General features: G+C 34.3%; 1 protein-coding gene across 2 annotated transcripts; it reads right to left on the bottom strand.

The window, feature by feature from the left end:
• Positions 1-440: 440 nt before the first annotated feature.
• Positions 441-26,208, bottom strand: LOC140972886 (protein LEO1 homolog). Of its 2 annotated transcripts, none has more exons than XM_073435351.1 (12): positions 25,889-26,208; positions 18,107-18,228; positions 17,491-17,623; positions 17,214-17,390; positions 16,426-16,599; positions 15,824-15,961; positions 15,256-15,435; positions 15,052-15,183; positions 13,074-13,172; positions 12,837-12,983; positions 1,916-2,053; positions 441-741 (listed from the first exon to the last, which is right to left on the bottom strand). In XM_073435351.1, the coding sequence occupies exons 3-11, from the start codon at positions 17,569-17,571 to the stop codon at positions 1,922-1,924; spliced, it is 1,260 nt and encodes a 419-aa protein (XP_073291452.1). In that variant the 5' UTR covers positions 17,572-17,623; positions 18,107-18,228; positions 25,889-26,208; the 3' UTR covers positions 441-741; positions 1,916-1,921. The 2 variants fall into 2 exon arrangements, with proteins under 2 accessions (XP_073291452.1, XP_073291451.1); XM_073435350.1 differs by lacking the exon at positions 25,889-26,208 and adding an exon at positions 22,216-22,239.
• Positions 26,209-27,872: the final 1,664 nt, after the last annotated feature.

Genomic DNA, 27,872 nt, shown 5'->3' with positions numbered 1-27,872 from the left:
ACAAACATTTAAACCAAACCAAACCAAACTCGAAATTTTGATCTTCAATACATACAAGATAAATTTGAGAAAAAATAGGTCGTCTTTCAAATTGCAAATGGAATTTGAGAATGACAATGATTTTTTCACCTAGTGACGAGTGACCTAAAACTAAAAAATACTTAGATTTAAATATCACTTTTGTGGATAATATAGACTTTAGATAGGAATTCTCTCACCTCATAATTCATTGTCAAAAAAAAAAAAAATTGGAATTTGAAAATAGCCCAGAAATGAGAAAACGATTCCATCTGCTTGCACCATATGCCCAAAAATATAACTCATAATTTTGCAAGTCACTTGTATGATGGAAAAAGTAGTTGTAAAACGTCCCAACGAGTTTGCATCAGAATAAATATAACACGAGATATTAAAAGAAATGAAATTACTCAGAACAGAAGTTCACAACAATTCTTCACTGGGCTCTTAAGGAGAATCCCAGCATATGACATCATCATACCTTTCACACCAGTACAAAACGATTCATGACCATCATCCAAGAACACAAAAAGCAAAATATAGACCGTCACCGAACACTCACAAATGCAGAGACGATTGTTGACACAATAATGTCTCAAATATATAATAATACGACATAGAATAGAAATTCCTCACGGGACTAACTTCCTGCCTTTTCTTTAGACTGATTTGAATTCGAGTAGATGTTGAGCACATTTTGGTTCAATCTTGAATCCTTCAATCCTGAAAAAGTCCGGAGTCAAGCATTGTAAGGAAAAATATGACAGAAAAAATGACAGATTCTACTAGCCATGGATGACCAGGTATTCAGGCAACATTCCTCTTTGCACTATAATGAACAATTTGCTATGTAGTAGTTGGACTACTGAAAAATACACCTGTTAAATGAGCAGCATGAGGCAAGACGAAATTCACAGAAGTGACGAAAGAAAAAGACCAAGGATCAACTAAGTGGACTAGTTTACCTCATGAGTGTGACAACTGACAAGATGGCAGTTATTGACGATGACATACAGACATGAATACAAGTAAATATTTCCATAAGAATTAAGATCGCCTATGTCGCATAAATAAAACAAATACTCTTGTTAGGTTCAATCCCCTTCCTTCAATTTTTAAACAGTACATTTCGATGGTCTATATGATGAACTAGAATGGCCATCTGAAGCTTTCTAACTTTGCAAGTTGCAACCCCTTTGGTGAAATGCATGACTTTAAACAGGATGATGATTACAGACATTTAAGAAAGAGGTAAGGGAATAGAAACGGATGAGACATACAGGCAAGTAACTTAAACAGTAAGAAGCAGAGGACATTTTGCAAGGGAAGCTCTGGTGGAATTTGATACGTATCATATCTTGAAAAATCAGATCATATATAAGAGTGTGTTTAGGTGCGTGTTCCTTTACATTTAGGGGTGACTTTCAACTATCTATGCACCAACAATGGATACCATTAAGGAATACCCAAAAAATAAACATGAATTTCCTTCCCGGTAAAAAGAATGCAACAAAACTACGTTTTCTGAGTGTTCAAGTTAAAATAACAAACGAAGAACCAAAATCTAATGCAAAGGGACATATATCATGACTGCAGCAGCAGTCACAACCCATGAAACAGTGAAATGATTTGGTTGTAATCCTCTAAGGAAAAATAACAATTTTAGCCCCTTTGATTGTAATGCTACTCTTGACCCTTTTGTTATTAGAATGCATCATTTAGAACACCTCCAGTCTCCATCAACCACAAATAGCTGCAGCTCATGCAGGGATTGCTCATTGCACACTCAAATATATGATAAAGCCAACCGAACATGTCAGTACACAACTTGTTGATGTCAAATCACATGCATTTAAACTGAAATGTAGAGACCAGTTAATACAAATATAACACTGACCACATCTTATTCCTCACTGCTATCATACACCATTGCCATCTGGCGTCGGGTGGCAATTCTTCTTGTAGGGGATTCCTCGTCTGATTCAATGTACTTTTTTAGGCTACTTCTTGACTTCTTACCTTCTGCCTTTGGCTCCTGACGATACATTAATTTTGACAAGAAAAACACGAATTAAATTTGCAATTAGGTGCAGCAGAGAACTTTAAATTGTTATAACTTTACATGGTCATTGGCATATCAAATCATCAACCAATCATTATTGGAGACACCGAGAAGCAAAGTTGAGCTCTCTTACATCCAGAAACGTGCTATAAAAATAAAAGATTTGACTTTTACAACCCTGGCTAGTGGGCTTCACCAAAATTTAAAAAGAACGATGCTTTTATATCAATTAAATTTCCAAGTCTTGCTGCCAAAGGATGGCCGAGATCTACCCAGGCAAGAACCAAATTCACTAGTTTTGCTGGACAGAATGAGAAATTGCTAACCATCTGTAAACCTTACATCTCTCACAACGAGGATCCATTAACAGGCTCCTTGAATCTTTTGTTCGGACTCTCAATTCAGTAACATGCTTTTTAACGAGAACAGTAAGTCTAAATCATTCACCATCATATGCTGCATAGTAAAATTAGTTGTCATCTCTTAGAAATATTGGAGGTTTGCACTTCTCATCAACTGTTTTTCAAGTTACATCATCTCATCTGTTTTCTTCGAGTCCAATACATGTGTCTTCTTTCACTTCCTCACAAGTGCCTCCAATCGTCTATACTCTGAAAGTATTCAAATCAACGTAATGATCAAGGTTTAATCATATTTTCGATCTCTCAGATCCAAAGCTTTTCCACTAGTGGCCTCATTTGTAACTCAATTTGTTATGTGTCATCAAACTTAACTTTGAAACTAAGAGAACTCGTGGAAACTATTTCTTCTACCACATTGATTCAACATGAAACTTATACATGGGTCATTTCCTGAGTTGGAGTAGACCACGATGACTGATAGCAAACAGAACTAACGGGATTTCTATTTAATTAAAAGCCTGGTCCGGGCCTAAAATCTGGTATTTGTAATAGTCCCCAAATAATATTCTGTAATAAAATAGACAATCTTCTCATCGTTATTTTGGAAGCAGGTCCGATAATCAGCCAAAATTCTTGGTATGATCTTCGTCTTCCCCGTACACTTTGAGGTGAGACATAGCACAATATAATGTTTCCATCTTCAATTGTCGAATTTCTGAGATTTAATTTTGGAAGTTAGGGAATGATTTCTCAAGTAAACTCCGGAATTGTATTGGCTATAATAGGTGATTCAATTAGTTGCTTTATTGGGTTTAGTTTCATTTACTACATTGACCAATTGCTGGAGGAATATTAGCTGTATTCCTAGATGAAGATCTAATTTTCTGGTTCCTAGTCCTATTTATACTTTAAATATACAATTGAACATAATATCTGAAGAAAAAAAACTTCAGTTTCTCATATTTGGAAAAAAATTTCCCACATTATTCAGAAATAAAAATTCAAAGCATTTTCAATGTGAAGTGCATATATTTTCAAAACAGGTTAGAAATTCACATCCCGATCTTCCATCTAAAAAATCACATCCTTTCTCACTAATTCACTTTGATATTTGGGGACCTTCTTGAATAGAAAATATAGAAGGGAGACATTGGTTCATTTCATTTGTAGATGAGCATACTAGAATCATTAACTTTATTCTCACGAAGGAAAAATCTGGTGCATGTCAAATCTTTAAAAGCTTCAATGCTGAGATTCAAACTCAAGTCAAATGAAAATCCAAGTGTTGGATGCTAGGAAAAACATGGTTCAATCCTTAGTCATTACATGTCAAGTCACGGATTATCCACAAGCACTTGTGTTTGTTGTCACGTCTCAACAAAACAAGGTGGCTGAAAAAAATAGGAGAGTTATCATGCTCATCACTCATATACCTAAACAGTTCTGGGGAAAGTTAACCTTGCTACAACATATATTATCAAATAGAATGCCGTCTCGAGTACTAAATTCAGAACACCTATAATTAGCATTCTTGAAACATACGCACCTGGAATTTTGTCATACGTTCCATTGAAAGCATTTGGATGTTCTGCTTTTGTCTATGACGTGTGTATCATAGAGGTAAACTTGATCCCAAAGTCATCAAATGCATATTCTTAGAGTACTCAATAAACAGAAAGGATACAGATGTTTTTCTCCATCACAAGACATTCTACAATACAATGGATCTCACTTTTCATGAACAATTTCTGTAATCCCTAACCTTCCATTTAGAGAGAGAACATAGGCAATGAATACCAGCTCTGGAATGTCATTCCCGCTCAATTACCGTTTTCATTTGAACCTTCAGTGATTCTAACAAATTCTAGATGAAACCATAGCCGTCAAATTCTTGAGAATAAATTAATTGGTGTTTAAAACAGAACCTTGGATTACATCCGTTATTCCACTGAACCGTCACGTTCTCAAAATTCACTTGTCCCAAACTATGATCTTCATACTTATCCTAGGAGGAGAAAAAGCCAAGAAATAATGGAAAATCAAGCATAACCCAATCTAGGAGTCCAAGTCAAGAACGAGTAACCCTGAAAATTTTGAAGGTAACATCTTCAAACTTCCTATTAGTGATTGCCTCTCGATGATTTAAACTTTCGATTACTTGAAGAAATGGTGTAAGATCTTGTACAAACCACCCCGTCTGACTTTTGTTTCCTATAAAAGTCTCTCACCAAGATATAATGCCTTTATTGGTAGTCTTGATCAGATCCAGGCTCCCAACTCCATTCATGAAGTTATTACTATTTTTTTTATCGATTTACAAACCAAGATTGTTCTTGAATTATGATGAGATGTTTATTCAGTTCATGACAATCAAATTAACGATAGCATTTCAATTGAACATAAGGATGTTTAGGGTTTGAAATAATAAGTTTCAGTCAACAGTGCACAACAAATATTTTTCATATAAACCGAGCTCTACAGAAGATTTCTAACATTTAAAGCCAATCCTTTCAACTTTAGTTAGCAAAATACTTTTTTTTTTTTTATACGAAACTAAACTTTATTAAAATATGAAGAAGGATTACAACGGATAGTAATCCTGAGAACTTGATTACATAATACTTTCATACTTGGATTACCTATTCTTTGGCCAATAACTCTCAAATCTAATAATTTCTGAACGAAACAAATTGATACAGAAGCTAGACATTAAGGTTCTAAATCCTTGGTCATCAGCCAAATTCGACAATGTATTAAAATTTTGGTCATTGAAAAGTTCTTCGAGCATGAATGCCATCAACTACTTCAAATTGTTTTTTAAAAAATGAATCACCGAACTCCAAAGCCATCAGATGGGGGAACAGATATGGTAGCTTCATAAAAGATCCAAAAGTTCCATATTTCGGTAGTGTTTTAAATATCGTGGTAAAAATATTAAAAACTGACCAGAGTAAATGTGGAGACATTAAAATTTAACAAATTTATAAACTCCATGATGAGTTTATGTTTAGGTATATTTATTTGAGTTAATTTATTGAGATTTTGTGAATTTAATGATTTAAATTGTTATTTATAGTTCCTCATCTTAGTTTTTTATTAAATACAAGCTGAAAGTGATGAACTCGAGTTAAAATGGCGGAAAAAGATACGCATTTGCATTGGTTCGGCATGCCGGAGTCACGCTGAAGAAAAATTACAATATAGAGTTATGGATTAAGCTATAGCTTAGTGGTAAAATCAAATAAAAGTAAAGATTATGCTGAAACACGATGTGAAGAAAACATCATGCAGTGTAAGTCTTGCAAAGAAGAATTCCTATGCCTGTTATCAAATGCTATTTGAAGAGCCCAAGAAAGAAGAAAGACTTGCCCAGGAGAAAATTAAAAAGAAGAAAGTACCAAGTTTTGGGGCACCAACTTCTAGTCACACGATAGTTTCTTTCCTGGGAGCAAGACTTTCATTTTTTCGGAAAACTCCTTGCACGAACATCTCTCTCCCCTTAGGTAGCTAGTTGTTTTTTTTTTTTAATTTTCTTGTTCTTTGCTTTGATATTCATCAGTGATCAGACTAAATTTTTTTCGACAAATTTCATGACCTTGCGTGGCTAAATTTTATTTTCTTGGATGAGAAAGACAAAACCTTAGAAAAATATATAACTTGTGAGATTTGATAATTGCACATAGTTTTGATTGGTTTATATTTTACTATCAATTGTTATTTTGTTTTTCATAATTTAATTATGATAATTCGTTTGAACCAACTAGTTTTCATTCATATAATCTACTGCTGAATAGATATTAAAATTCATAGTCGTTCGATCCCTCTAATTTGTTTGAATTTATTAACTCTTAGGCAAAAAAATTGACTAAATTAAATACAATTGCTTGTGTTTGTATTATTTAACTTCATCATTCTTAGTTAGTTTTTAATACTAGCGTTGAATTATATCTTTATCGTTTGCATGAGATTATTTAATTGGTAAGGATTAATTAGAGCCCATGTTTCTATTCAACTGATATAAAGGCTAGATATAAATTAAATTTTCAATGGTGTGTTTCTATTCAACTGACATAAAGGCCAGATATAAATTAAATTTCCAATGGTGAATATTCAAATATAAATTGAACTTACTGCATCAATGATCAAGTTATAAAATTCCAATGGTAGATGTGACCTAAACAAAAATTAGTTCTCATTGATTGTTAAGTAATTTTAATATTGATAGCGTGCTAATTAGTTTATTGTTGGAATTCATGAAACACCATTTATTTTATTTTTTATTGTTTTAAATGTTTTGCACATAAAGTCCACACCTCCTCGTGGGATTCCTACTCATGCTACTACGTATTAATTAACTTGATTTGACTGGGCTATGTTAGGTGAGACACCTATCGCTCCACACCATCAGCCAATACCATTAAATGAGTATTTTTTTTAATGTGAAACGACATTATATTAGAATAATAAAAGATAATAGTTACAAGGGGCATATAAGATATCTGCAGGTACGTCAAAAATAGTTAAAACTCTTATTATATCAACATATAAAACTCCAATCCTTAACTAAATCTGATATCAAGAAATTCTTAAATTCTGAATGTTTCTTAATCCAATCTGAAGCCCTGAATCTGATCTTTTCCCAACATTCTTCCGCTGATTCCCCTGTATCATTGAAAATCCTGCTGTTTCGCTCCAGGCAGATTGACCAAAAGATACAATGGACTCGTCATGTTGTTTGGCTCTAGCAAGATTGACCAAAAGATACAATAAACTGTCACACTCAAAAAATATCACATCTCTTTCCAATATCGCGACCAATATCTAAAACAAACAATTCACGTGCTGATCTTGGGGCAACCCACACCAGACCCAACTCTTCCAAAGCTTTGGACCAAATACTAGTCGTGAATCGACGATGAATAAGCATATGTTATTCAATAATTGTGAAATATATTTCTCAATCACCACCTACAAGGATGATCAAGCATTCTGGAGCTCGTCAGAAGATCATGGAATAGCTTGTTCGACACATGACAAACTATCATCCATTAACATGGACACCAGAATATAAATTCACCTCCAATTAGAGCACTTATTGATGATAAAACATGGTAAATACCTTGTTTCTGCCACTCTCTCATTGTTGACTAGAACATATGAGCCACTCATTAAACATAATTCGGTTTAGTATTAAGATATTTTCCTTTCTAAAACCCATTAGACTAGTTCATTAAACCAAAAAAACATTTCATGGTCCCCAACCAATGTTTTTCAATGATGAAATTTCATCATGGACGTCCAACAAATATGTTCCAATATATAATAAAGAAATTCACCAACTAATAGCTATTAATTCGCCTAGATTTCCATCAATAATTGCTAAAAAAGCGTTAAAATAAATTTCTATTTAGAATACTAGAATTATTTTTCCTTTTTTAGTAATTGCTAAATTTATTGCGCTTTGAATCTATCCAATCATTTTCCATCTCTTGTGGTTTTATTGAGGCTCGATTAATCCAAATTAACCATCTTAAATATCTCAGAACATTATGATTGAATTTCAAATAAGAAAAACATTCCTTTGATATTTTTGGAACGAAAGATGTTCTTTCCATTTTCCTATGCAAAACTAATGCTCATGCGGAATTTTGGCATCCTAAACTTGAGTACGATATGTAGTGTTGCTATCCTTGTTAGCATATTTTTCAGAAGAGAACTTTTCCGCAAACTTCGTCACAACCTCACTTGTGACACTTTTCTCTATGATCCTTCACGAGCTTCGGGGAATTATCAAAGTCAAAACATTGTTCACTATTTTGCATTTTTTTGGTTCCTAGTAATGTGATCTTTTTTTTTTTATCTGAAAATAGAATATATTATAATGATAAAAAAAGTTTACAACAAGCGGATAAGCAATCCGCACTCTAAAAAGGAAATAAAATCAAGACTACAACGCCATAATCAGAAGCATATATATTTCCAATCCCTAACTAAATCTGAGATACAAAGATGTTTATACTCTGGCAATATTGTCGACCAACTCGCGACTCTGAATTTTATTTTCTCCCAAACTTCATCCACGGATTCCGACTTCTCTTCAAAAATTCTGCTATTTCTTTCCAACCATAACAACCAAAATATACAATGGATTATCATATACCAGAACCTCGTATGTCGTCTCCCTGTTTGCAAACTTGGTTCCATAATAAACATGTCTTTGGCCTTATTCGGGAACGTCCACAGAAAACCCATCTCTTTTATCTCTTTTATCCAAATGTTAGTTGAGAAGGAGCAATGCAGCAATAAGTGATCATGATTCTCCTCTTGCTTTCGGCACAAACAACACCATTGCGGGCATAAGACACAAGCCGGCCACCTTCTTTGCACAGAATCGCAAGTTTGTAATTTACACTTGCTTCAGTTGCATTTAAATAGAAAATGAGGTTGGTTGTTTATCTTTTCTCGCCTTCCTAGTTCTTGTATTTTTCGATTATGTGCATCACTTTTTAAGCAGTCGATAGTGGACGAGAATATTATTGATAGATCACATGTATCTTTAATTTTCATATATTTACCTCCAACCCTAAGGTTTGTGGCAATTTTTCATCTTGTTTAAGAGATGGACAACTTCAAGTTCCATGAATCTGTTCAGAGTCATAATGTTCCAAGTCATCCTCTAGGTCTTGCTTGCTTCATGATCTTATTTTATCTCGGTAATGACTATGATTTTTGGGGGTAGATTGATGTGATTAGAATAATATCAGGTATCAATCATACCCCCCTATATTAACCGTTCCAACCCTGAGATGCATTTGTCTCCGTGAAGCCATTTGTTGATATATATACACCTTCCAGGCGCCTAACTATCGGACAAAGACAAATATTTTGAAAAAGAGATCGACTACAACATTTCATAACAAAGCAGCTTTAGGGCATTAGACACTTTAATTATCAGGATTGCTTTCTTTTTCTTTTTTCTTGTAATAACCTTGAAGTTGGAGTATAATTTAATGCTAAATATTCTCACATTTTCATTTATTGTCGATTTAGGAAAATCATGTAATAATATGTCCCTCCTTGATTGTCGATGAAATTATTAAATAACTAAAAGCTGAGACGAAATCCATCCAAAGACATGGAACTAACTAGTTTGGCATTCCATTTATTCTTTCCTTCATTGTAATCTAAATACTATTGATGATAGATTTGATTTATCAGTTTCTTCAATATTGATGTCTTTCTAAAGTACAGTCCTGTAAATCCAGAACAAATTTTCTTCATGAAAAATCGATGATATTATTGCTCTCATTGCTATTTTAACAAGATAACAGAGCCGTAAAGTTCTAAAAACAAAACAACATAATTGGTGGATAGAGACCTAATTTCTGCCACTCCGGCCCTTATCTATTCATGGAGCTTTATTCGATGGCATAATTTCCATAGGAAGATGGTTTCTACACCCTTCTATGCTTTTGTTAAGACACTAGATTCAGATTTGTGCTTCCCATTTCCATATATCTTCTTCCCCAACATCCAAACATTACTTATTACAAAAAAATTTAGAAAGGAGAGGAAAAATAAAAGCTCGTGCTTCATATTTCATTCCACTGTGGTATGGATTTCGTGAGGAAGTTTAAAGAGAAGAAATTTAGAAGAGATTTCAATGTTTCAAAAACTACTCACTAAAGAAGAAAAGCACCAGTTAGCACTGATCTGTGGAGGAGGGTGGAATGTTTTATGACCAAGTAGCATGGAACACTACTCAACCATTACAGAATAATGACATCCACGCAGAATTTTTGTGCAAGCTTGAAGCATGTGATGCTATAGCTTTAGGGGAAGGGCTTCGAAAATTAGAATTTTGTTCCCGACTAATGGCACTAAATTAGTTCGAGATTTTATTTATGCTTAGTTGAATTAGAATTTCGTTCCCAACTAATGCCACTAAATTAGTTCGAGATTGTATTTATGCTTAGTTACAGAACATTATCGATAAAATATTTGATAGACTAGTTCCATTTGTTGTAGAATGTCTTCTTAAATTACATGGAGAAAGCCCATGATTCATTCACAATTTCATCAATAAAAATAGATGCAGTTTATTATTCTTTTGATGTTTTCATATCGAGTCATTTAGGCAACACCTTAACCAAGAAAGGATAAAGTAAGATTGATGGTTAAGGGGGGAGATAAGATTAGGTTTTGGGAAGATAGATGGTGGCGGAATTCCTCTTTTCAGAATCTTTACCAGTCTCTATTTAATATTTCGACGGTTCATAATGATCTTATTTCTTTCTTTGCACAATTCAATTCTTCATCAAACCCATCTACTATTTCTTGAACTTTTTATTTTCAGCGGAATCTCAAAGATGTAGAGACAATTGAGTTAGGTTCTTTGATCGAATCTTTAGAGATAGGGTTAGATTGATCGAAGATGCAGAAGACAAAGGGGAATGGGTTTGGGATTCTTCGGGGTTGTTTTCAGTAAAATCTTTCTTCTAGTCCTTTTTTCCAGATTCTAGTTATCCGTCTTTTTCTCTTTATCAAGCAAATTGGAAGGTGTCTATCCCATCCAAGGTGCAAGTATTCTCGAGGATTGCAGTGCTTGGGAAACTACCATCGTCTGAGATGTTGCAAAAAATGTTTCCTTCTTGTTCTCATTGTCCAAATTGGTGTGTATCATGTAGGCAAGAGGTGAAGACTCAGGATCATTTGATCATACATTGTCCTTTTTCAAGCACTGCAATCCTCGAGAATAGGAGTTTGGTAATTTCAGTGCTTTGGTTTAAACCTTTGGGGGAGTTTGGCTTTGATTTGGGTATCGCTGAGATCAACTTGAGATCTATTCAAGGCGGTCTTGGACAGGATTTGGGGATGAGGGGCATAATTTTTTGGAATATGGTGGTTCACGGTTTGAGTTGGTCTGTGTGGATGGAGAGGAATAGGAGGATCTTAGAAAATAAAAAAGATTCGATTGAGCAGTGCTGTGACAAATTAAATTCAGGGTTTCATGATGAAATTCGAAGATTGTAAAGTTCAAATCTTTGTTGGTTTCAGATTTGTATAGGAATTGGGGTCTAGTACTCTGTTGATCTATTTTGACTGTGGATTTCAGTTCGTTTTATGTAGACCTTCGCTTGTAATTATTTTATTAATCAATATAATATTGTTTCTTATCAAAAATAAAAATAAAAAAAAAAAAGAAATGAAGCTTCGGTTGTAAAGATGAAAAGTAGGGCTACCTTGATGTGCCTGCAAATGAAAAGTATTGTCGATAGCATTTCAATTCTTTTGCATCTTGATGTGTAGGATATTAAGTTCCACATCAGATGCGGTGTGGGACTTATTTATAGTTTCTCAGTCATATCCGTCAAGATCCAAGTTAGACATATGTCGTGGATGTGACAGTTTAGCTCATCTCTATGCGTTTCTACTTTTGGTAATCCATGGACTCTTTTTATTTGCAAACACATATGGAAACTTGTCATGGTAATCATACTGGAAGCTAAGAATAAATAAACCCCCATAGTGAATAAAAAACAGAATGCATTTACTTACAAGCAAAGAGTGTACACAGAGTAAGAAACAGTAGGCATTATAGAAGAGACTAAAAAGGAAAGTAAATTCATTTACGCAGAAATAGTGAACATTCAAAAAGTGTTCCAAGAATTTCCAGAAAGTTACCAATAAAGAAGCTTCGACCAACCGATAAATTAATTTATCATCTTGCTGTGTCAATTTCATAGCTTTTCCCAAGTTACCAAGTTCCACCATGCTCTATCCTAGGATAATTTCCTTTTTTAGGAGTTTAATGGAACTATTCACCGATAGTGATAACCGATTTGTTTCAGGTGGAGTTTCACGTTTGGCAACTCCCCATGCAATAAAGATGTCAATTCAATACATAGTTACCAAAACCGAAAAAGTTCCACCATAGCAGTAGCAAAGCTTACGTACAATGTGATAATATCAATGTCATATGCTAATATTTCTAATTATTACTTAAATTCCATTTTACAAGCTTTTAAGTTTTAAAATGTATTATTCTTTCTGCTTTTGCTGTATAACCGCATTCAAAATTTTAAAATGCAAATTTCATGTGTTGGGGAACTATCATACCCATTACTTGACTATAATATACAAACAAAGGTTTGCAACTGCGTATTCACGTAGCAGCAACAGCAAACTCAATAAAGGTAAGGACACTCCACATGCAAGGAAGCTAACAATCAACAAGTTAAAAAATAAGGAATATCCGCAAAATAAATACGATGACAACAAACATATCTTGATTCTTGAGTTCTTAAAACTGACAGGCACTACACAGCAGAACTTGCACGAATATTCGTGTACCCATAGATGAAAGAACACTTTTAAAGAGATTCAGTCCTTACCGTAGCATCATCTTCTGAATCTTCAAAGATTTCTTCACGTTCCTCCTGGACTTCTTTGATCATCCAGCGCGGTATGGAACCTTCAGCCATTCCTCCTTTAAGTCCATCTTTTAACTCTGGCATTTCCCTTAAAAGATCATTTCGCCCCTAAATGAAGTTCAGTTAGATAGTATTCATGAAAGTGATCTCAATTTTAAGAACACTGAAGAGTTGGGAGCTATGATGTAAATGAAATGCCTTTTTTGCGATCAATAGGCGCTTCTCTGCTGCAGCTTCCTTCTCTTGGTCCAACTCAAAATGGTGCAGAGCATCAGAGAGTTCAGGTTCATAATGATTCTGAACAAAAGAACACGGTGAACCAATAAGTATAAAGAGAAAACAAATAGTTGAGCTCTATTTTAAATTTGTGGGTAAAACATAAATTTTCCCCCCTTTTGCAGCTTTGCATGGTAAGGGGCGAGGAAATGCCATGAATAAACACCATTTGAAGAGCTCATTCAGCTAAAAGAAAATGGAATTTGGATTTGGAAGTTGATTTGGATTTTAAAATCCATGGATTTAGAATTCATTTTGTTGTTTGGTAAATAAAATAAAAAGCTACTTAAAAATTGCATTGACAGTTAAAATAATATTATCTGACATCAACAAAATTCTATATCACTTTTTTTTTAAATATCTTGTTTATTAATAAAATTTATGTAATTATTCATATATTATTTATGATGATATCGAATAAAATTTTATTTTTGAAAAATAACAAGAAAAAACCATATTGTTATTAAATAATTTTTTTATAAATTTAAAAAATATATAAAGTTAATCAAGAGGAATCAAGACCAAAATTTGATGAATTAGACTTTTAGTACAAAAAATAATTGAGGTTTTAAGAGGAAGATATAACTTATGTTGCATTTGGATTGATGGATTTCAAATCCATGAATTTCAAATATATTTTTATAGTTTTAGATAAGCAAAACCATAAATTTCAAATTCACCTTTCATGTTAATTAGGATGAATTTCAAGTTGACATTTGAAATTCATTTAACTTAGTGTAACTAATGTGTAAATAAGTAAGGTATGAATTTAAGATTTTATTTATTGTTTATTGTTAACATTAAAATTATAATTGAAATTGATATATTTCAAATTCATCTTTTCAAATACAACCTTACAGAATTTTTCAAGAATAAAAATATTTTCATTTGATTTTAACATAGTTTTCTCAAAATATATAATAAAGAGCATGTGAATTTATTAGTACATACTTTTAGTAATATGATTTTTATAAAGTTCGAAAAAATGGACTAAAAATTTACGAAGAAAATATACAAAGTTAATATTGAAAATAATTTTTATTTTTTCCATAGCTCTAATCCTATGAAATCTCAAGAATTTTGTTAGGATTTCATTTTGAAGCTCCGTCTTTTCAAATACTTACAATGGTATTTCTAATTCCAAATTCCAAGGAATTTTATTTGTTTCCATGTACCTAACATAGGTCAAGGATCTTAGACTCTTTCAGAGTGCATAAGATTTTTTAATTAACAGCATAAGATTTTTTAATTAACAACACAAAGAGTGACATACACAGGAGAGGGACTCGACTAAAACCTCCAAAACGACACAACTACATCAAAGAAAAAGAAAAAGAAAATCACAAGAACTAGAGAAAATATTTCATTGAGGAGTTATTTTTCTTTCTCGATTCGATTTCTAATAATCCTACAACTACCACGACAGGTCATAGAAGCACGCTCCAAAAGATTATACTTTTCAAAAAGATTACAAAACACTAATAGACTTCGTATAGGTTCTTCAATCCATCATATATAGGATGCCTTGAGAAGTTTACAAGCTCGACCAAGTAGTCTCTAAATAATGGAAATATAATTCCATTGTTAAGGCATCAAGGGTCGAGATCTTCGGCATTAATTGGCAGTTTATTAATATGATATGCTGGAATTAGGATGTCAAGCAGACAGTTGACTACATTTTGAACGAGATATGTTTTCATATAGACTCCATTCCTGCAGTTCAGGTACTAATTTCTTGGCTACCTTTCGCAAGAATGTGGTTATTTAATGCATGCTATAAATCATGTTAACTATTCAGAAAAAGCGTAGAGGAAAGGACTAATAATCCAAAACTGGTTTCCTTCACTTACCCACAAACAAATAAGGTTCTAAAGAGAAGAAAACATGCAAGAACGGATACCTTGTTAATTGTATCCTCCAGATATTCAGGTGCAAGTCCTTTCCCCTTGTGACCCTTAGCTTTGTACTTCTTCGATATTTTTTTCTTCTTTCCTTTAAGTTGTCTATCAGCTTTCATAATTTGCTTTTCAGCCTGAAAAGTCATGGGAAAAAAGGTAAAATCCACTACTATAATAGCAGAACAAAAATTCTACCTTGCATTTACCCTCATTTGTTCTTCCGCTAAAAACTCTGGGTCCACGTTAGTAACATACTGCTTTACTTTGCTGCCCTTTTGATTTCGGGAATTAACCATAGCAGTCAAGACTTGATGAGAATTGGATGATAAGGATGAAGGCATAAACCTCATCTTTCTTGTGATTCTCCCCTGAGCCTGGTAAATTCCCTGCATGATTTATGGAGAAAACGAGAAGTGATTCATAAAAATAAAAACAGATAATGACGCGACTCAGAGATAGACGTACAGGAAGACAATATTTGTTTTGGACATGAAACGGTCATATCATTAAGGTAAAAAATAGAGGTACAAATACGCTGGCATGCCCAGGAGATCTACAAGGGCATTAACCCCTTAAATCAGCAACTAATCACCTGACATCTAACATACATAAATAACTCAAAAGCTCATACAACGGTGAACAAAAATCTGTATTTTCCAAAATATGTCATCAAACAAGGAACATCAAGATACGGCAATTACTGGATATCAGTAAGTCAAAAGCCCATGTATGTCATATAATTCATGTGTGAACAGAGATGAACCCAAGAGGCACCTTTTCATGCTTGAGCTTGACAAAAAGATGTGACTGAATGTCCTCTACAGCCTGCTCAGACACGTCAAAACTTTCATTTCCGATAAGCAACTGTAAACTCCCATCTGACCATGTAACAAAGCGAGCATTGCTTTCAAGCTGCACAAAAAATATATATTGACAGACAGATAAGCCTAATTTCTACGAATGTCATCGAGTGGGTTAATCAATAAATAGACATAACAAATTTCAAGTTCCGCAAATGCAGAAAGAAAGTCAGATGCTTCAAGGCACTAAATAGACACATATCTTGAAACATAGTTTAACGACGTACACAAAAAGAGTGCATAATATGTTCCTTACCTGCCCCTCCCAATCCTCATGCTCCCCATACATGGTATTAAGTTTGATTAAATGTTTGTTGACCTGGCCCCTTGAATCGCAATACAAGTTCAATACTTCAATTTTCAAAGAATTCATCCACAGTATTGATTTCATAATTTGAGCTAGGAGATTTGAACATGAGACACCTCAAAACTTATTCCTCGCTAGCTCGAACTGATGTATTACAAATGCATTCTTTAGCATTAAATTTTGTGACAAGATACCACATGATAACTTACAGATATTTTTCCACCAGGACCAGAAACTTGTCTCCATCGGATTATGTTGGCGGAGGGTAGATACCGTTTAGATCCAGATGTATCAGTCACATAATAGTTCTCTTCAACATATGTACTGGGATCAAATGGTTTGGGGTCAACGCCAATTACATTGGAGATGTTGAATGTTGCCATCTGCACAAAGTGAACATAACATAATGCAGAAAAACAAAAACAAAAACAAAAGGAAAAAGAAAGAAGAAAAATTGATCAGCAAAAATTCTTGGCAGCGTGACATGTTCAAGTGCGAGTTTTTGCCAAACTGTCCTAAAGAATAAAATTCATGTTTGGATGAAAGAAGGGATAATATAAAGTAGTCTACAATATGAAATTTCAATTTGGTGAAACTGATTCTCAGGCTCTTTTCTTCTTCAGTATGACCAAATTCAGATGGACCAACAGATGGGAGTGTAATAACGTTGCCAGATAATGTGTTTCACCACATATGAACAGGCACTGATCTTCATAATTTCAAACATGGAATTTTTTCCTCAGAACCAATAGCATTCAAGTAAAGAAGCAACAGGCCAACTTTGATAGGTAGGAAAATTAAACAAATTCTTACATTCTTTTCTACAGGGTAAAATGAAGACATCAGATCTGATTAGATTATGGAAACTCATTATTAAACAAGCACTATATCATATCTATAGAGGTTAATCATAAGAACACAAATTATTTAAGAATTTGAGTAAAGAAACAAATGTCACTGAATTCAATGAGAATAAGACGTAGTATAAACTATAAACCTTATCTGAGCAAGAAGAGTGAGGGCGAGAAGGAATCTCAAACACCAGTGGGAGCTTGTCGGCCGCATCAACATACTCGCCCTTGAGCTTAGACACAGCATGTTCTGCTTGACACTCGTATGACGAATTTTCATTAGGTGCAACATTGGCATAAAGTTTTTTGTCCACGGGTAATCCCTACATTAGGGAAAAATTTTGGAATATTAAATTTTCAATGTACTCACAGCATCATAGCAAGAAAAACAGAAACTGAAACTATTTTAGCATCTTATCTGACATTCTCCATTTTGTCAAACTGATTATGATCTCCATCCTCTGCTTTTTCATCACTGTCAGTGTCCCCAAAAACGTCACGCATGACTGAAGCTGACAGCACTGCTGGATCCACATCTTTCCCATTACCAGGAGATCTACATTGGAGAAAAAAACGATACTGATATTATAAGCATCTAAGATGAATATTTACGGGCATACAGGATAAAACAAGCTAGCAAATCTGTAGCATGAGGTTTAGCAGAGAAATACAGGGGAAAGGTAAAAAGATAAAGAGGAATTTTTTACAATATGGATGTAAAAAGATAAAGAGGATTCAAGAATCTTTTACAATATGGATAACATCCAAGATATTGATTTTCAATTCATTGCCCTTACAAATACTAGATGAATATGAGCCCAAAATCAGTGAGAAGTGCTATCATGAGCATGAACAGTGAAAAAAGATTTCAAGGAAGAATACAAATGGAAAATATATTTCATAGAGACGAGATGACGGAAAACAATAAAAATTTATGTATTCAACACTACGATGAGTGAAGTGTAATAGATTCCACTAAGATGAAAAGTTTACAACTTTTAACACTGAGAAAAGCAGGGACAGATATTTAATCAAAGACCTTGAGCTTTTTCCCTTACAATGACCCGAATTCTTTGGCACGCTTTCACTTGGTAGCTCAGCCTCTCCTTGGCTTTTAGCTTGGTGTTCATTCTCAGGGTTGGGCCCCCGGTCCTTTTCATGCTGAAGGAAAAAGTGGTTAATAAAACAACGAACCAAAGCTAACAAGAAACATGGAAAATCATGGTCATAGAAGTTTGTTTGTTGAAATCATTAAGGCGTTAAAACCCAAAAAATTACAAAAATTGACGACAAAACTGTATATGAAGCAGTAAACAAAAAAATTTTAAAAAAAATTTATACGAGTATCATTTGAAATAGAACAAAGTCAATGTGTATATTGTTTACACAAAAGGCATGAAAACCTCATTTTTGCTAAACATTAATTTATAAAATGTTCACGCATGTCAAGATAACTAATGTAACTAATTAATACAGTCCAAAAACTCCATGTACATCATGTGTCAGGGTTCCCAAGTGGGAAATGGGTTTGACATGCTGACTTGATCCTGCATGATATGGATCAAAATGAAACAATCGAGGCTACTACAACTGCTGCTGGGATTTCCTTTTTGGTACATTCAAATTTTAATCCGCTAACTTTTGTTACACCAACAATTAAAAAAATTAAATCAAGCCGTTTATTCACAAAAAAATTGCTCAAAACAATAGTTTACAGAACTAAGCAAATTTTTTTACTAATCCATGCATTGAATGAATTCCAAACAGAGAATGAAAAAAAAAATTTACAGCAGAACACGACACAAATGCTTCACGAGTGAATCGGAAAGAAAATCCATTTAATTTGCAAATGCATGTAAATGATGATGTAGGCTGAAATCTGAAGTTCCATAAAAAAGAAAAGAGTTCTAAGTTTCATAAAAATAAGTTTTCAACAATATTCGGAACAAAAACAACTCAAAGAATGCATGCATGAAATTCCAAAAACAAATTTAGGGATAAACGCCAAATGGATGGCTACAAAAAAAATTCAAGCAGATGATGCAATGAACATCAACTGCTTGTAAAAATCTTTAAAATAACAAAAAAAAACTGCATAAAGAATAATAAAGAAAGATAAATTAGGGGATTGGATTTTTGAATAAACAATTATAATGCGTTCAACATAGATTATCAATGAAAAATTTAACAAATAGATCCACTGATAAATTTGACTAGGAAAGAGGCACTTCAAAAGAAAAATGAAGTAACCAAGCATTTCCTTTGTTATTCATTGCAATTCAAAGAATCCCTCACACTTTGAGGATTTTAAACTGGTAAAAACAAAAATTATTTGAAACTTTTGAGTACAACAAAAATTAAAATCAAAATTCATATACAGACATGGCTTGACTGATGTGATTCATGTTCTGACTCAACTTTCTCATCTTCTGATTGGTCACCAAACAAGTTTCGCATGATCTGACGTTTCTCCATTTCTCCTATCATTTTATCTCGAGTAATTGATTCTATGTATGTGTGAAGTGACCAAAGGTGCTTCTGCCTTGAGTGTGCGGTTTATGCAAAGGGTGTGAAATTTGCAAATCAAGTTGGCACTATTCTTGTAGAAGTGCATGGGAATATGAATGTGTCAGTGCTGTGTTGTATTTTTGGAGTTTTCAAAAAGACTAGGATTGTAGGTGAATGTGTGTGAGTGTGTGCAAAGCTGTATCATAAATAAAACAGTTGAGAAAAAAGAATATTATTTAGAGGTAATAAATGACAGATTACATTAATATTTTTGGGATTGCAGATTACATCAATTGTTTGTGAATGTAGTGTGGAAAGAACTTTGTGCAAGTCAATTTTGAATTCATACACTCTAACATGGAGTTACACAAAAACGTGTATACACGTCATTTGGAAAATGTCTGCATACGTGACTTCTGATCATATATTTAATTTTTTTTTTTAAAAAAAAAAGAATGAAATGAATGCAATGTAAGTGTGTACATATAAGTAAATCTGTAAATGTATTTACAGTAATAAATAATAAATGCTCAGAGATCGCATGGATGTCATTTGGGATTACAGCATTTAATTATTTTAATATGAATACAAATTATGTTCATTATGTGTTGTAATCATGAATGAAACTATTTAAAGAAGTAAATCCAGGGAGGCGATTGCATTGATTTCATTTTAGATTTACTTCACTTGGTACTTTGTCCTTTTACCACTGATAAAATTGTATTTAAAGACAGCCCCCATACACTCAGCATCAAATTTCTCATTTATGTGTGAGCACTATCCACTGAACCCATGCTCAAACCATGGTTTAGGAATGCACATTTGTGATCAGTATGTGCAAACTAAATATTTGACCATATTCCCTCGCAAACATTGACTTTAAGTTTCTAAAAGGAAAAGTATGGGAGAAAAGTATTTTTTTTATTCAATCTGTGAAATCAAAGAATACATCGTACCATTTATAAAGCCTACCAAACCAATGAATGTTATCTAATCTAATCAAAATAAGGCCTTTGTCAGAATGTTTGCCACTTGTAGTTGAGTAGGTACGTTGCTAAGCATCACGACACCTTTCTCATTTATGAAATGGCTATCAATCTTAATATACTTGGTTAGATCATGATGAACCGGGTTCTTGGCAATACTTATTGCAGCTTGGTTATCACATTTCAACTCCACTGTTTGATGACCTTCTAAATTCAGTTCCTTTAGTAGTATTTGGAGCCATATCCCCTCACAAATGTCATTGGCTAAGGCACGATATTCGGCATCTACACTGCTTCTCGCCACTACTGATTGCTTTTTACTTCTCCAAGTCACGAGGTTTCCCCATACAAAAGTGCAATAACATGATGTGGAGTTTCTGTCATTTGTTGAACCTGCCCAGTCTGCATCACTGTATACTTGGATATTTCTTGATGAGGCTTTGCAAAACAGTAATCCTTTTCCAGGTGATCCCTTCAGGTACCTTAGAACTCCATATACGGCATCCATGTGCTTCTCAATTGGGTTGTTCATGAAATGACTGATAACGCTTACCACAAAGCCAATATCCCGTCAAGTGTACAAGAGATATATTAGTTTCCCCGCCAATCTTTGATATCTTCCTTTATCAACGGGTAGACTATCCTCTTTCATTTCAGTTTTCACATTTGGATCCATAGGTGTGTCGACCGCTTTCACCCCAACATACCGGTCTCATTCAAGAGATCCAACACATACTTCATTTGAGAGATAGAGATTCCACGAGTTAATCTTGCCACTTCCATTCCCAGAAATATTTCAAATGTCCCAAATGTTTCATCTCGAATTCTTTAGAGATTAGCAATTTTATTCGGTCTCTTTTTTCTCCATGATTGCTAGTGAGAACAATATCATCCACATACATGATAATGACTATGATATATTCTTCCTTGGAGTGCTTGACAAATAAAATATGGTCTGATTGGCACTTACTGTATCCATCTCCTTTCAAGACATTGGTGAATCTATGAAACCAAGCCCGAGGAAATTATTTCAAATCATAGAGTGACTTCTTCAGTCTGCATACCTTGTTGACAGTGGCTTCCGACTCAAATCCTGGGGGAATATCCTTGTAGATCTCTTCCAGTTTTCCATTCAGGAATGCATTTTTAACATCAAGTTGGTATAGAGGCCAATCAAGGTTTGTGGCAACTGATAAGAGTATACGGATAGTAGTGAGTCTGGCTACATGAGCAAATGTTTCTTGATAATCAATCATATATGCTTGCGTATACTTTTTTGCTACTAGACGTGCCTTGAATCGTTCAAAGCTCCCATCAGCTTTATACTTGACAGTAAAGATTCACTTGCACCCTACTGTTCTTTTTCCAGATAGAAGTTCAGTGATTTGCCATGTATTATTTTTTTCAAGGGCCCGTATTTCATCAAAGGAAACAGTCTTCCAGTTTGGGTCTTCGAGAGCTTCAGAGATATTTGACAGAACTTGAACCTGATCCAAGTTAGATACAAATGCTCGATATGCAGGTCATAATTTCTTAAGAGATACAAAGTTGCTTATATGGTGTTGGATGCATGATCTGATTTCTTTTCTTAATGCAATGGGCCTATCATCAATCTCGTTTTCATCAATTGTAAAAGATGCAAAGTCAATTGTACCTTGGTCATTTTCCTTAAGATCTGGCTGCGAAGAAAAGTTATGACTACCTGATTATGTACAGTGTCCTGATGATTCGTCAGTTGGAGTGGCCTTCTGCGAGAGTAGACATGATCAAAAGGTGGGATATGACTTTGAGGTTTGGAGTTGTCTTGCTGGTTGGTATGCATAGGATCGGATGCAGGATGGGCCTGAGAATCACTTTGTACAAGATTTTGAGGTTAAAAAACGAGTTCAAGATTTTGAGGTTCATTCGATATCTGCTCCCCCTGAACCAAAGAAGCTGAATAAAAAGGTTTATTCTCAAGGAAAGTGACATCCATAGAGGTATAAAATTTCATGTGACAGGAGAATATTATTTGTAGCCCTTCTGAATTGGAGAGTAACCTAGAAAAATGCACTTTTGGGAACGTGGATCTAACTTGCTTCGATTAAGGGAATGAATGTGAACAAAAGTGGAGCAGCCAAAGACTTTGAGCGGAATATCGGTAAGTAAGTGTCCAGTTGGGTAAAACTTGAGGAGGGACTGGATCGGGGTTTTGAAATTGAGGACGTGAGAGGGCATGCGATTGATAAAGAATGTAAGATTTAGTCAAAAAAATGTTAGAGCATTGGATATCACGATTAACATTGCTGACAAACTAAAATTGCAAGTGAGTTCAGGGACGAACAACACATTGTGTAAAGACAAACAAGAAGATAAATTCACTGAGCCCGAGACTGTAGTGCGAGACCCATTAGCAATACGTACTGATTTGGGCACTGAAAATGGGTGGTAAGAACTAAAGACTTCAAAAGTGCCTGTCATATGATCCAAGGCACCCGAATCGATAATCCAACACTGTGAGAAATTTGTTTGTGTGAGGAAAGCAACAGGAATATCACCTCAAATTGTTGTGGTTCCAGTACCAATTATCGAAGCGGTAGAGGATGATGGCTGCTGGACAAACAATTTTTGAAGCATATCAAGCTGCTCCTTGGTGAATGGCGGGTTCGGAGAAAGCTCCGATGCAGCAACATGTGCTCAACGCTCAAGAGCTGTCTTCCAATCAACAGGTTTACCATGTATCCTCTAACAGGTATCCAGATTATGGTTGGGCTTATTGCATTTTTCGCACCAAAGAAGCTAGCCCCTTGTTTTCCCTTCGAAGGATATGAATATGGTGGTCCGTGAGCATCAGGAGCTGTAGGGCGCGAGTCGGAATTAGACACATGTTGGCACTGAACTGCTAAGGCTGAATTCTCAGTCGGGGTAGGAGCATTCAGTGAAGGGGCCAACATCACCTTTCTGTGGCTTTCAACCTGCCTAACTTCAGAAAATGCAGCGCGGAGGCTGCGCAACGGTTTCGTCCTCAAAATCCATCCCCAGACAACATCCAAAGTGTTGTTGAGCCCGAGAAGGAATTTGAAGGCTCGCTTATTCTCGACAATGGCTCTGTAAATCTGCTCATCATCAGGACATTTCCAGGCATGTAAATCAAACATGTCTAATTCTTGCCAGTGACGAGTTAGAGACGTGAAGTAGGTGGTGACAGATTTCTCCTCCTGTAGATCATGAAGGATAGATTCAATGGCAAAGATTTCTGACGTGTTCTCTTTGCAGGAATAGGTCTCTCGTGTGGCATCCCAAATGTCTTTGGCAGTGCTATATAGGAGAAAATTTTCGCCAATGTCAGGGTTCATAGAATTAATCAACCACGAAATAACCATGCTGTTTTCGGATGTCCGTGCCCTGAATTTATGATCGCCGGAGTCCCGCCGGGTCGCCTTGCCTGTGAGATGGTCATCCTTACCGCGTCTGCAGATGAACAACAATACGGATTGTGATCATGGTAGAAAGTTACGGCCATTTAGTTTATGGCACGTGATAGAGAGAGGTGAAGCATTATCGCCCACGGTAGGAGTCACGGTTGCAGAACCGGAATTTGCACAGGAGGAAGATGCCATACTATACTTAGTCATCGGCGTGTGCTTACATCTGATACCATGTAAGTTTCTAAAAGGAAAAATATGGGAGAGAAGCATTTTTTTATTCAATATGTGAAATCAAATAATATATTGTACGATTTATAACGCCTACCAAACCAATGAATGTTATCTAATCTAATCTAATCTATTTAAAATTTTAAAAATAAGGAATAAAATACAGCAGATAACTCTATCTAATAAATCAAACTCTTAATTATCCAATGTTCAGTTATTCAACATTGACCAATATGGGTAGATGAATCATGTTGATTATTCCGTATTTTTATGTCCATAACAGACCATTTCCTTGTATAAGGTTAGATAACGATTAGTCCGAGAGGTAATACAAAGGTTTATAAGAAAAATGTTAGGGCATATATGAATATTATAAGAATGAGATGCTGAAGAATGAAATCCTGAACTCTAGTCACACTCAAGACTTTGAGCAATATACGAGAATATGAAGAAGTATTTAGTGTTCTAAGTACCAGTTGATAGAAAAGGTATTGTAATTATAAAACAACTCCTACAAATGACATAACTACACACTTTAGCAGGCATTCAGCTTATCACCAATGGCAGACACCATCAACACATAATTTTGAGAAAAAATCCAACCCCTAGTGCAATGCATGGTCCAATTAAAACTTGATGCCTTTCTGCTAAAAAAATTTATGATTCAATACATAGAATAAGCAAAATCCTTGTTTAAGGAAACTCATACCTAACTTCACTGCTTGAAGCGACGGCAGCAGTAATGGAACACACCATTGGAAATAGTAATTTCACAAGTACCCAAATATCTTGTTCAGTTATTTTTAAAATTCATCATTTAAAATTCCAGTTTCCTGAAAATAGTAGGATTCAAAAATAAAAAAGATTCTCATTTTTCAGTGAAAAATAAATTCAAGGTTAATTAGGATGAATGGTCAAGTCAATACCAGTTTAAATTGCACGCAAACTGCTTTTGTAGTTAGTTAAGGTTATACGAAATTCTCTAGACTCTTCCAGAGGCATGGAATCACCTTAAAGAAAATTCAAGGCTGACTCCAATGTTATTGCATGGATAGTATAGGACGGAAAAATCGATACCAAAGTATTCCATGTAAACGAAAATATGTTAATGTAATGTACTCTTTGTGTAGACTTGTAAGCAGGGTACTGAGGCTACACATTTCTGAAGTAAAACGTTTTTCTAAGTTTGCCTAAGATATAGAATAATACACAATCAAGTACATTTGGATTGTCTCAGGTTTTCGGTCGCAATCCATCTTCAAAATAATTATGAAAAATCATAACTAAGAAAGACTAGGTAATTTTGCTACATCATATCCACAAGCCCTGGTTACAACCATCCATTGCATGAAATTCTCTATACTATATCAATATTTCTAGTAAGTTGTAACAGAACACTTAATTTGAAAGGCAGACCAGCACCGAACAAAACCGTTTTCCTCCACGCACACACACGATCAATATATTTATCTTTTTCATGATTTAAATTCTATTCCATACTATTTTGTCCAACACAACCCATACGGTTAAAGAAGACCTCATCTCATCACACTTTACAGAGATCCTGTCACGAGAATGAACTATGGGATGGAATTTGCAGTACCACGATACAAAATAATAAATATGAACAAAGTAACAGAAAATAAACAAATGGGTCTCCATGAAAACAATTGAAGAAGGCATCATCCATACCTAATGATTGAGAAGGAGAGAAAGTGGAACCCGCTTGTAGTAATATCGCGGCACCCGAAGTTATGCCATAACAATTTCGCCATGCTACGGAAACGAATGAAAATGAAACAGATGAAGGGATGAAGAAGAGAAGACGACGCCGAAGGATAGGAAGATATGACTGTTTTCACTTTCACGGGCCATAATGAGGCTCCGCGCAGTGTGGCTTAGGAGCAGCAGAGACATGACGTCATATTTCCGATCGGTGGGGAGACAGTCATCCTGAATGAGCTGCATCATCTGATCTTGTTTTACTCTAACCGACCATTAGATTTTCCTGTTTTGATATATACTAGTTTTTGATAACCTCAATTTTTGAGGTATTTTCTCAAGTTTGTTATGCAACACATTTTTTTTCATTAATAAATGAAAGATATTTTTTTATGTTTGTATAAGGATTTTACTATCAGATTGTATAAGAATTTTACTATCAGATGAGAACCTTTTCAGGGGTTATTGGATATTGATTATGTTAATAGATTTATCCTTTATTAAGCTTAATTTTTTTTAGTATTTTAGAATATTAACGGTTATGTGATAATTGAACAATTAATGAGAATATTTAAAATAAATATTATTAAAAGATGTTTGAGGATTTCTTTATTTCATATTTAAGAGCTTAGGTAATATATTTATTAGTCTTGCCACTTTATTTTTTGAAGACATGAAAATATAGAATTTTATTGAATTGTAGAACCACCGATAACAACAGTGTAACAAAAGGTTAATTTAAAAAAAACTAAAAGATATGAATAGAATTATCTTAACTTTCATGGCAAGGAAAAAACAAATTTTAGTATGCTATATGTAAATTAGATTTACAGAGGGGATAAATGTATTACAAGGCAAAACAAATTCATATAAATAAGAAATGAGAAACAACTTTTATATATGTAGATTAGATATAGTACAAACTAAAATTCTTAATAGGTAGATACAAACAATTTATAACTAATCATTTTATACAACACAAGGAAAAAATTTGCTTATTTATTTAGTGGACAATCGGTTGATGTTGATGCATGCATATCTTTGATATCTAATTCTTTCTCAATATCAGTTGCATATTCTAGCAAAAGAGAAAGCTTTGCTTCCACTGTAAGCACTCGCCGGAAGATGACCGTCCATACTTGGTTGGAGTAAAATCTTTTCATCGTAACTTCAACTTCTTTTTGAAATAGACAGTTGTAGTAATATTGTCCACAATCGATACAAGTATAATATGGGTTGTTTTCCATTAGATTTGATAATGAACAAAAGATATAGCTAACAAAGAGAGTAAAAGTATGGTAAAATAATTAACTAACTTTGAAGCAATAAATAAGGTAAGAAGATATCTATATATGAAAAAAGATGTGATTTTTTAAATGAGTCATTAACAACTATTTATACGTGTTGGATCAAAAGCTACTATTTTCAATCAAAAAGAAAGACAGATCGCTGGGCAGAAAACAAAGCGGACGAAAGGTGCAAGAGTCGAAGTGAAGGGAATGAGAATGACGAGACAAACAAGCGAAAGAATTCAATTGTACAAACCGGACACTCAAGTTATAGACATGTGATATCCCTGTGGAGATGGTTGTCGGTGCATATGTGGAGAGGTGCATGTGACCCACGTATAATGGGAGCAACCGGCAACTTGCCACAAACTGGTCAAAAACACATTATTCCTTCTTTATATATACACACACACACACACACATACATACATACTGTTTTGATATATATTGTATTATTACGGGAGTATCGATGAACGGTTACACATTGAATTCATGTGATGAACATAAAAAAAAAATTCACATTCAATCGATAATTACATAAATATATATTATAGAGCAAGTATTTTTGTGAGACGGTTTCACGAATTTTTATCTGTGAGACGGGTCAACCCTACCGATATTCACAATAAAAAGTAATATTTTTTCATGGATGACCCAAATAAGAG

The sequence above is a fragment of the Primulina huaijiensis genome, chromosome 3 (assembly GCF_012295235.1).
Source record: "Primulina huaijiensis isolate GDHJ02 chromosome 3, ASM1229523v2, whole genome shotgun sequence".
Taxonomy (NCBI): Eukaryota; Viridiplantae; Streptophyta; class Magnoliopsida; order Lamiales; family Gesneriaceae; genus Primulina; species Primulina huaijiensis.
This window is presented reverse-complemented; position numbering and strand designations above follow the sequence as displayed.